We start from the raw sequence: 12,285 nt of genomic DNA on the forward strand, positions 1-12,285 counted from the left end.
AAGATTTCTAACTATTATCAATGTTGAAACTGCTTTAAAGTAGGGATGCACCAGTTGACCGGCCATAAATCGAAACCGTTTTAGTTTTTATCCCGGCCGTTTTTTTTCCGGAAGTGTGCACGCGGGCCGCGGCATTCGATTCATTTAGAAACATGTCACTTGTGTGGAGGTTTTCGAAATCTGTGAGGACGTGAAGATTGCAATCTGCAATGGCTGCAAAGGACAGGTCAATCGTGGAGGGACAACACAAATACTGTGCACAAATAAGAGCCGCTTTCCTGTGCTCGCTGAAGTTGCGTGAGCGTACCTGTCCGCGCCCTGCACAAGTGTGGACAGCGAACGTTTGTTCAGCTCAGCTTCTCACGTGATAGATGAAAAAAAGAAACAGACTCACTTGTGACAAAGCTGAGATGCTTCTTTTTGTAAAAAAACAACAACAAGCATCTACTTTTGAAAAGCCAAAATAAAAGTCTATTCTATTAAGAATGATTATTATTATTTTACATTAAAATGCCTGTTGGCTTACTGTTTTACTTTACTAAAAGCACGTTTTACTTATTAAACTGTATTTAATTTAATATTTTTTTTATTTATTTAATTTCAGATATTATTGTTTCAATAGCCAAAGCCAGTTTGGCCTGTTAAATACTAAATAAACATGTTGTTTACTTGCATAACTTCTTGTTTTTGAAAAATCAAAAATCGGTATCGGAATCGGCCATGAAAAATCAGGATCGGTGCATCCCTACTTTAAAGTTGTGCTGCTTCATATTTGTGTGTAAACCAATTTATTTTGTAACATTATAAATGTCTTTACTGTCAATTGTAATCAACTTAATGCATCCTTTCTGAATAAAAGTACATTTGGAATAATTTATTCCAAAAAAAAAAAAAAAAATCTACTTCAGCCTAGTAATGACTATTTTTGTATTTCTGAAATGATTCATCAAACCAAATGATTCATATGAACTGATTTGGTTCAAATGAACAGAGTCCAAAATAAACTGGAATTTCTAGCACTATATAGACAGTTTCAGTGTATCATGTGTTCAAACAAGACAATGAAGCATTCAGAATAAGAATCTGAACATGTGCATTTCACTCACTGCGCTGTTGTTGCCGATACACGTGGCTTTCCAGCCTCCATAGTTTCCGCTGGGGTCACTCTGATAGAGCTGGAACCCGTAGTGTTTGTCCCATCCCATGTACAGCAGAGACACACCAAAGGGCCTTTTACCTGACAAAACACACATACTATTTATATTCCAAGCTCAAAACTTCCCCAGGACCATGTTAGAAATAGATTATTAAAGGTGACACATCATGAAAATGCTTCCAGAGAAAGGCTTTCTCTGGAAGCAGGTGACAAAACGAGCTGCTCAGATTCCGCTCCCCCCGTGATGTAGAAAGGGGATCTTGTTATAATATTACCGCCCCATAATCTGCATGTTTCCACCCACAGCACCGCCATTTAGTTTTCACAAGCGATAAAGGTGAACCAGTTCTAGCGTCATGGCAAAAGTTCAAGCTAAGCATGCTAACTGTTCTGTCATTGGCTGCACTGATGAGTACAGAACACTATTTAGAGTCCCAGGTTCAGAGGACTTCTTTACTGTATATTACGCTGCTGCCACACAGATCTAATATAAACATGCAATTTCTTTCCTAGCTGTTTACCTTCACAGGCTTAAAGGGATGGTTCGGAGTAGAATTCATTGCTATGCACTCCGAAGCCCATGTAAATACCCCATCCGAAGTTTTTTTTACCTTAGTCAAACATTTATGGAGATATTAGAGTTTTTCGAATTGCTTGTTACAGGAGTGAATGGTACATGTGATGCATCTCGTAAATTGCACCACTAAACGTGCAAGTAATCTTACCAAACTTGTACAGTAGTGTAAATAGGTTATGTACTCACAAAACGCTGCATCAGAACATTTGTAAGTCCACCATGAGTGTTTTAAAAACACGTTTTACCGATCCCTACTAGTCTCAAAACTACAAATGGCGACACGTCGACGTCACTTCCCTGGTTTGAAAAAAGCAAGTAAAAGTCCTCCTACAAGTTGACATGCACACAAATGTACAGGGTTCTTACACCTTTTCCAAAGTAAAATTCAAGCACTTTTCAAGCACTTTCAAGGTGCATTTTCAAGATTTTCCAGCACTGTGGTAAATTACATATTCACATACATGAGTTCTTAATTTTAAATCAGATGTTATTGTGTATTAAAAAAACAACTGTCTAGATTGCATATAACATTGCCCCATATAAATAGTCAACATTCAGTATACAAATTATATAATTTAAAATATATAATTAATATAATTTACTGAGTATCTGTAGTATTTTAAAAATAAAATTTAAAGGCTTTTTAGACCTGCACAAATAAAAGTAATACTGTCTGAGTGGAGTAGGGCAATGTCTATGGTAACACATTAATGACTGGTATAAAATGACTGTAAAAAAATATGATAAACTAAAATTCTAAAACTGAAAACTTTCTAAAACTTGAAGGATTTTCACAAATACATTTCACATTCCAGCCTAAAAGTACTAAAAGGTAGTCAAATAGACACTATAAAATTAATAATAAAATTTAACTGGCCCAAATGAAAAAAGACCATTTTTTAAACATTGAAAATATTTTTGATTGACATTTAGACTCCTATCTGATTTCCTATTCACAAATGTCAAGGTATTTTTTTCACTATTTACAGTGTATCTGCAGAATTTTTAAAATATCAATTTAAGGTAATTTATGACCCTTTTTAAGAGCTGCATTTTAAGTAAAATGAACGCCGTAGTGGGGTTGAACAATGTACAGTAACATTAAGCCATAAAATGACATGATTTATAATTCAGATTTTCACAAAAACAACATCTTATACAATGGCATTTATTTAAAACATAGCCTAAATATTACTGTCTTAATTGTTTAGATTTTTAGAAAGCACATAACTTTTACATTTACAACTCTTATGTGTTTGCTGCATAAAAACATGGGCCAAAATTGGTAATAATCTTACTAAACAGCTGAATATTCGCAAATTCATTCCCTGTCACGAGGGGGCGCTTTAGGAGTGCTGAAATATTACGGTTACCTAGTAATGGCGGTACACAAATCAGCACCGCCGTTTTATCAGACATGAAATGAAAATGCCAACGACACGTTTCTGAGGACAGTCGGTTCCCTTCAGATACATTCATATAAAGACATCCGTGCCGCGTTTTGACTTTGAAACGTGCAGTGTGTATGTTTATTCAATATGATATAATTGCCTTTTGAAGTTTTATCCAGCCCTATCGCGATTCTCGTATATCCGTCCCTAACTCTTAAACTTATAATTAAGCCTTTTCTTATATTATTTAATACATTTAAAACTTTGTATGGCCTTAACTTTGATAAGGCTAAATTGATGAGTTTGTAATGACCCGCACGAGCCCTCTACTTTAAGATAGTCCGGTGAAACATTTTAGTAGCCCGACTGGAAAACACAATAGCCCCGGGACATCGGGCTGGCAATTTTGCAATCCCCAAATTCTCGTTTTAAACAATTCTTATTTGTCGTTTTCAAGCCATCGAGGACTGATGCAACAACCTCCTGATAACTGGCATGTTTTATCTACCGCTCTGTTCCATCAGAGGGCGCGCAGCAAGAAAGACCGGCGGATCAAACTACAGCCTCACGTGCACACTCGAGCGGAGCTGTTTTTTTCTTTTCTTTCTTTTACATATTATAAGCATAACAAAAAATAACTATTTAGTATGAAAGCAAATTAATATGAACCCGATGCAACTGCATATTCAAGCACTTTCAAGCACTTCATCCAAAATCCAAGCATTTTTCAAACCTTGAAAACACTACATTAAAATTCAAGCATTTTCAAGGAATTCAAGCACCCGTACGAACCCTGAATGTAGTAGGAGGACTTTTACATGCTTTTTTCAAACCAGGGAAGTGACGTCGACTTGTAGTTTCTGAGACTAGTAGTTCTCGGGTAAAACGTGTTTTTAAAACACTCATGGTGGACTTACAAATGTTCTGATGCAGCGTTTTGTGAGTACATAACCTATTTACACTACTGTACAAGTTTGGTAAGATTACTTGCACGTTTAGTGGTGCAATTTACGAGATGCATCACATGTACCATTCACTCCTGTAACAAGCAATTCGAAAAACTCTAATATCTCCATAAATGTTTGACTAAGGTAAAAAAAACTTCGGATGGGGTATTTACATGGGCTTCGGAGTGCATAGCAATGAAGTCAATTCTACTCCGAACCATCCCTTTAACTGACTGTTTTTGTTACTTGTTTGTTTTTAACATAAACGTGTGCGTATTTAACAGTTTAAGTGCAATAAGACATGAAAGTTAGTTAGTTTAGTACTCACATGCCGTGTAACAGCCGCTTTGTGTTTGTTTCAGATGTGTGCTTTTAGACAACCGTTTATCAGATGTTTAAACTGATATGTTTTAAAACGCATGATTTCAGTGCGACAGACATGATAATTTACAGTATCTCACAAAAGTGAGTACACCCCTCACATTTCAGCAACCATTTTAATATATCTTCTAAAGGGACAATAATATAGAAATGAAACTTGGATATATATTTAGAGAAGTCGATGTGCATCTTCTATAGCAGTATAGATTTACTGTCCTCTGCAAATAACTCAACATACAGCCATTATTGTCAAAATAGCTTGTGACAAAAGTGAGTACACCCTAAGTGATAACAGCAGTATGTTGTTTAACCATGCAAAGCCACATGTCCTACTCACCATGTTTATGTTTTTGTCCGCTTGACAGGACCATACAAAGTTGTGTATCTAGTATTAGAGCAGTTAAAATTAGGTGCTTTAAGTACAATTCTCTCATGCTGACCACTGGATGTTCAACATGGCACCTCATGGCAAAGAACTCTCTGAGGATTTGAGAATTAGAATTGTTGCTCTCCACAAAGATGGCCAAGACTATTAGGTGCAGAACCTGGCTTAAAAAAAATGCATGAGTGCTGCCAGCATTACTTGAAAGGTCGCAGAAGTAGAAGGTCAGCTTGTCAGTGCTCAGACCATACGTCAACAAGCATGCATGGGCGTCGTCCCAGAAGGAAGCCTCTTCAGAAGCTGGCTCACAAGAAAGCCTGCAAACAGTTTGCTGAAGACAACCTGTCCAAGAGCATGAATTACTAGAACCATGTCCTGTGGTCTGATGAGACTAAGATAAACTTGTTTGGCTCAGATGGTGTCCAGCATGTGTGGCGATGCCCTGGTGAGTACCACCAAGAAAACTGTGTGTTGCCTACAGCCAAGCATGGTGGTGGTAGCATCACGGTCTGGGGCTGCATGAGTGCTGCTGGTACTGGGGAGCTGCAGTTCATTGAGGGAAACGTGGATTCCATTATGTACTGTACATTCTGAAACAGAACATGATGCCTTCCCTCCAGAAACTAGGCCGAACGGCAGTTTTCCAACATGATAACAATCCCAAACACACCACCGAGATGACAAATACCTTGCTGAGGAAGCTGAAGGTGATGGGGTGGCCAAGTATGTCTTCAGATCTGAACCCTATTAAACACCTGTGGGGCAGGATCCCAGCAACAACCTTTCCATGCCCAGGATAATTAACGTAGTGCCAGATATCAATGGTGCTAACTCAAAATATTGACACTTTAGACAAATTCACTTAGGGTGTACTCACTTTTGTTGCCAGCTATTTTGACAATGATGGCTGTATGTTAAGTTATTTTCAGAGGACAGTAAATCTATACTGCTATACAAGCTGCACATTGACTACTCTAAAATATATCCAAGTTTCATTTCTATAGTATTGTAAATGGTTGCTGCAATGTGAGGGGTGTACTCACTTTTGTGAGATACTGTACATCAAACTGAATTTTTTTTGGCAGAATATCTGAGGTATGAGCTCTAAAGGCACTAAAAAGGGGCAAGGAACAGGAGTTCATTTGCATTTAAAGAGGCATGCACAAAAACATTGTGTTTCTGCTTCCACTCAAAACAGGCATTTTCAAAATGATATAATAAATGATCTATGGGGTATTTTGAGCTGAAATTTCACAGACACATTCTGGGGACACCTGAGTCGTATATTACATCTTGTAAAAATAGGCATAATAGGTCTCCTTTTATGTAAACTCTATTTTGCTGTTGTACCTCCAAACTGTGTGTACGCCTGTTTGATGTCACACAGGGCAGTAACCAGCTGCTCACAGGGAATGGGCTCCTGATACTGCAGCAGGTACCTGTACACATATCATCACATATTAAATCAATCCAAACTCTTACATGTATAATAAACCAGTTTTGTCTTTTAAGAACACATAAGCAATGGTTCACTCACCTCTGTGCGATGAGTCTCAGCTCGTTCGTGAGGACGTTGGCGTCTGATGTAATTCCTGCTACGCTGCATGCCATGTCTCTGCATTACAGAATCACCATATATTAGTGCAGTTATTGTAAACTACAACTAAAACTATTAAAAATTATTTGCAATACCAAAAACAAAGCTGAAATAAAAAAGAATACAATATAAAAAAACTTAATGTAAAAAATTGAATTATAAAAGCTTTAAATTATATATATTTTTAAAATAAAACATTTATTTTCCTTTTTAAATATTAAATATTAATGCAACTCCTCATATGCAGTCAAACCAAAAATTATTCAGACACCAGATATAAGTTTTGATATTTTTTTTACAAGCAGGTGGTAGACTTTAGTTCATGTATGTCAGTGAGGATAGCAAAATGAAAGTAAACTATGACATATTATACCCAAAAATTCTTGATACAGTGGACTACCAGTAAAGCCGATGATAATTTGTGGCCAAAAATTAATCAGACAGTTTGACCCGACCATGTTTTGCCAGTGTTTTTTTTTTTTTTATTTCTAATGCAAACTTTTTCCACCACAGACTGAACAAAATGAAGCATTGTTTGGTAACTGGTCAACAAAGTATTGATAGTGGTGTAAATATTGTCATAGTAACAGTTGTCTGAATTTTTAGTTGATAGTAATCCATTACATACCTTTCTATCAAAGTTATCTAACATTATTTAGATGAATTTGTTTTAAAACAGTTTAACTCTGAGTTCTTGTCATATTTTATTACCATTTTCTAAACTATAGCAAATAAACTGTGATAATGTGAGAAATGTTGAATGTGTCTCAAAAAAACAACAACATCTTAACATCTTAAACTGAAACTTAAAAAAAATTGGAAATACAAAAATAAAATCTCATTAAAAATATTATTAAACTCTATAATAATATGTAAACAACACTAAAATAACACGGCTATAAACACGCTTAATAAAAAAAAAAAGAGATTTCTCAACCACAGAAATGAAACTAAACGAAAATGTTAGTAAAACAATAAACTAAAAATAAAATAAACAAAATAAATAAAATAAACTGGAAACTCAAAATATATATAAAAAAAAAACTATAAAAGCATATAAACAATCCTAAAGTGACACTTCCATACACTTTAAAAAAAAAAGAGATTTCTCAAGGACGGTAATGTAATTAAACACTAATTCTAATATTAAAAAATATATATAATACTTTTTTTAATACAAAAAAATGTATCATTTTCTCCAATATCCGAACTACAGCTTAATATTTAATTTAATTAACTTTAATTACTTCATTTTTTTATTATAATTATTAAAAATATTTTTTTTATAATATTTTAAATAATTATTTTTTATTTTTTATAATTCTAAATATGAATTCCTTCCATATTAGAACTTCAGCTCCTCTCGGGAAACTCAAAAGCCATCATTTTTAAATTATTTGTGCGCAAACAATGCTTTAAAATTACATTAAAGCCACATGAATTATTTAAACCCTAATTTATTGAATTCCACATGGCAAACATGACTCACTCGTTGAGTTTGTAAATCTTCTCGGAGAAGAAAACTTCATCCAGAAGTTTGTGGATGTTCCTCCTCTCTGCCGCCAGCAGGACGCCGTCATTGGCCAGGATGCCCAGACAGGTGCCGGCGTGACCGATGGCCTCCATGGCATATTCTACCTGATACAGACGGCCTGCCAACAACACAACAAACATCAACTAGCCATCGCCAAATGACAAGAAATCAATATTTATGATAACAATAATACACAATGAAAACAATAAAACAGTGGATATGGGGGCTCTCACCCTCTGGAGAGAAAATAGTTGTTCGGGAGTCATATCTCCGAGACTGTTAAGACAAAAACAAATTGTCAACATATAGTAAATTATAAAACAAATAGTGAATCAATACACTGCTTTAAAAAGACGAAGAAAACCCATTAATAAAGCAATACTTACCATAGTGCCCTTAAATAAAATGAATCCTGCAAACAAGAGAAAAAAAAGCTTAATTGATCACTAACAGATAGCACATACATTATTATTATATTGAATAGGTTAAATCATTTCTTGATTTGTGCTGCTGTCAGAATCTTAAGAACTTAACGAGTCATAGAGCAAAAAAATGAAACAGAAAGTAGCAGAAAACAATCCAAACATGCACAAACACACATTCAGCCAACCAGAAACACTGATTTTACTATCTTAAATTCATATAAATGAGCTATTGAAGCATAAATGTGAATTTTAAAGCTGCTTTCAGTTTCTCCAGGATGAATGTGTCTTAGCTTTAGCATTAGCACCTGCATAACAGCATGAAGCAGCAACTTTTCATTTCATTTCAATGTATCCTACGCTCAATTAATCTTACATCAGCTCAGCTTTTCACACATGCACACAAAGCTTTAGTTTGTGATGGGCATTATATATAGTGTGTAGAAAACAGTAAAGTATTAATATTTTCATACCTAAAGCCTGTGTTCGCGCTGCCTGTTCAGTGTTGCGGCTCCTACTCCGCTAAAGAATCTCACTGCTGCGAGAAGCGCAGACACTCTAGATTCACTTCCATGGTCGGTCACGTGTGATACGTGAAGCGCTCTGATTGGTTCCCTTTCTGTAGTTCGCGGTAGTGCTCGCACTTTAGATTTTTTATTATTATTTATTATTATATTTTTTTTATCACTCATGTTTTTTTTTAAAATACTCTCAAAATTGTAATGTTTATGTATATAAATAGTTTTTACAAATTATGTACATCAGTTTTTCCCGAAAATTAGACCTGGTGCACTGATGTCTGTGTGTTTTAGATACAAAACAGAACTGGTTCATAAGAGTATTTGGGAAATTAAACTACTGTACGTTTTTGATTCACTAGAAAGAACTGGCTCATATAAATCATGTTTCTGAATCAGACTTCCAGGTGCTTTGTGCTGATTAGAGTGGACAAGCTAGACTCTGGACGGAATATGTTCTACATCCTACAGAAATGACTCGTTTAGTTTCCACAGCGCCCCCAGTGTAGGGAAAGCTACATTACCATACATTTCATCACAATGTACAAAGAACTTGTTTACAAGAGTCATTTGCTGGTGTTTTGGACTACAGTACCTGCACTGTATGTTTTTTGATTCACTAAAAATAACTTGTTCACAAGAGTCATTCGCTTGGGATTTTGACTACACTGATTCCTCCAGACAGTTTGATTCACTATATAGAACTGGTTCACAGGAGATTTGAGCTACAGTGGCTGTGCTCCACTGTATGTTTTTGATTCACTAAAATAACAGGTTCACAGGAGTTATTCGTTTATGATTTGGACTACACTGATCGTGCTGTATGTTTTTGATTCACTACAAAGAACTGGTTCACAAGAGTCATTTGTACTGGATAGTTTAATTCACTACAAAGAACTGGCCATTTGTTTGTGATTTGAACCACAGTGGCTGCGCTGTATGTTTTTGATTCACTAAAAATAAGAGGTTCACAAGAGTCGTTTGTTAATTGGACTACACTGATCGTGCTTTATGTTAGGGCTGCACAATTAATCAAATTTCTAATCGCGATCATGATTACTGATGCCACGATTACATAATCGCTAAAAAAAATTACAAAAAAAGTTCATTATTCTGCATGCTTAAGAGGCGTGTTTAGAGCATGTCACATTGTGAGAAGTGAATCGATATTGTTATCGTAGGCACATCAAAATAATGAGAATAATTATTCATAACAAATTATAATTACAAATGCATTTTAAGATAACTTTCCCATCAACTGCTCACAATGTACAACACCGCTATGCTGCGGCAAAGATGCCTGTGCCCTCTGATGTAAACAAGCAGGGATGAGAAGCACATGGCGGAGCATGTGAGAGATGCTCTGGATAAAAGCGCACTTTCATTCTCTGACAGCAGATGGCACTAAATATAATGCAGCCATTGCCCCAGAAACCCTGTAAACAAAACAGCTTTCAATTCCTGAAAAATGTTGTGTATTTGCTATGGTGTTCATCACAGCGCCAAATACTTAAATATTTAGACTTAATAGGCTATACACATAACATAAACTGCCAATAAAAAACTCTTCTAAACATTCATTAATCTTAGGTAATTCTAATATTTCATAACAAATAGTTAAAATCAAAAGTTGCAACTGTGTTATTTAATGAGCTAACACGAACTAAGAGTAAACAAGGATTAATAACTTGTGTAACAAATGTAGCTATTGCTCATTGTGAATATTAATTAAGAGATCTTTCTGTAAAGTGATAACTATTGGTCTTGCACTTTAATCTGTGTATATTTTTTATACATTTTTGTGTATTGCTTTAGTGTATTTAAATGTTCAGTTATTTTTGTTATAAGAAAATAGTTATTAAACCTGCTATACTGTATTACAACACCACTTTATTGCAAATACATTTTAATATCATGATAATACTGTATACCATGATAAAAGCATTATTAATTAATCGCAACATGAAAATTGATACAGGCATATCCCTATGCATATTGCATATTTTTACTTTTTTTATTTAAAGAAACCAAACCAATGTATCGTTGACATTTGTGGCAATGAGATAAGCAATAAAAGTATTTCAGGAAGAGTGTTTTCAGCTTGTTTTTTTATTTATATATATATAAAATTATGGCATGCAGTTGCTTCAAACAACAGTATAAAGCTATTTAAAACATCAATCAATGTAAATTGTGGTCCTAGTAAGGGGCCGTTCACATGTAGCGTCTTTTGCGCGCTCAAGTTCCTTATTTCAAATGTAGATGCTCGGCTTGCGCGCGCATAATGGAAGCGACGCGCACGCGGTGCGACGCGTTCGTTTTTTTCCAGGCGCGTCCGCGCAGCATCGAGATAAAAGGTGCGTTCGAGATGCACTACACTAGCCTGCCGCCGGCTGGCGAGAGCAGCCGCTTGCAGTCGGGGGAGGAGTAAAGAGACAGCAGTCAAGTCGGACACTTATAGAGGATGAAACTGTATTCCAAACATACACAAAAAAAAAAAAAGGAATAAAGAAAAAGAAGAAATGAAACTACATAAGATAAACAAATAAAAGAAAAAAAGTTACCCCATCATTAATTAGGCTACAATCGTTTTGCTTTTTTGTTGATCATAAAGTGAGTTACTTTAATGTAATGCAATATGACGTTTATTATTTGTATTTTGGTTTTGTAGTTAGCTATAGGACATTTTTTCAAATATAAGCAGTTTATTCAGTGTAGTGAAGCCTCTCACAACATCCATTAAAAAAACGGCCTCTTGTTGACCAGTTTTTTTCCAAACTTTAACTCTTATACAATTAGAATATATATTTACCATATCGCCTAATCTTCATTTTCATCATTAATGTTTTGTTTGAATATCAGATATTCGATATAAAAATTGATTACATACAGGAACTTTTTAAAGAAAAAACACGCACCACACGTGGTGCTTGTCATCACATAATTTGACCAATGAGAATAAAGTGTGTCGTCATCAAGGCTTTCGCAGCCGATTTTAAGCAGCCGATTTTAAGCAGCTGCAGCGCCTGACCTCTGCGACTGCTCTCGTTTTGCTCTCACGGTACTTTGATGGCACACGTGATCGAAAGGCGGCTGTAGCGCCGATCAGAGCCATAGAGAAACAGAGTTGCGACACTCCCATAGGCTTCCATAGGAACTGAGGAATGCGGAAGTAAAGCGTGTCATGGAGCGGCCAATAGTTCCAAACAACCAATAGTTCCTCCATAGAAGTCCGTTCATTTCAGCGCTTCTCAAGCACAGTCGCCGGTAAATTGAAGAAATTATTGCATTTTTTACATTTTAACACATCAGTTGACTTCTCGGAAAACTGGCCAGTAGTGGTATTTTATGAAGCGTGTTATAGTTAATGTTTATCGTTA

The 12,285-nt window shown here is 35.5% G+C and overlaps 1 protein-coding gene across 1 annotated transcript in view; it reads right to left on the reverse strand.

Annotated features, from left to right (window-relative positions):
• The window catches only part of psma4 (proteasome 20S subunit alpha 4), a 10,599-nt gene extending 1,674 nt beyond the window's left edge, over positions 1-8,925 (reverse strand). Inside the window, exons 1-7 of the mRNA XM_073831886.1 lie at positions 8,861-8,925; positions 8,352-8,377; positions 8,199-8,241; positions 7,921-8,083; positions 6,372-6,449; positions 6,185-6,273; positions 1,107-1,237 (exon numbers count right to left, since the gene is read on the reverse strand). Coding sequence (XP_073687987.1) covers positions 1,107-1,237; positions 6,185-6,273; positions 6,372-6,449; positions 7,921-8,083; positions 8,199-8,241; positions 8,352-8,354 — 507 coding nt within the window. The 5' untranslated portion in view covers positions 8,355-8,377; positions 8,861-8,925. The remainder of the gene's footprint in view (positions 1-1,106; positions 1,238-6,184; positions 6,274-6,371; positions 6,450-7,920; positions 8,084-8,198; positions 8,242-8,351; positions 8,378-8,860) is intronic.
• Positions 8,926-12,285: the final 3,360 nt, after the last annotated feature.

The sequence above is a fragment of the Garra rufa genome, chromosome 25 (genome assembly GCF_049309525.1).
Source record: "Garra rufa chromosome 25, GarRuf1.0, whole genome shotgun sequence".
Classification (NCBI taxonomy): domain Eukaryota; kingdom Metazoa; phylum Chordata; class Actinopteri; order Cypriniformes; family Cyprinidae; genus Garra; species Garra rufa.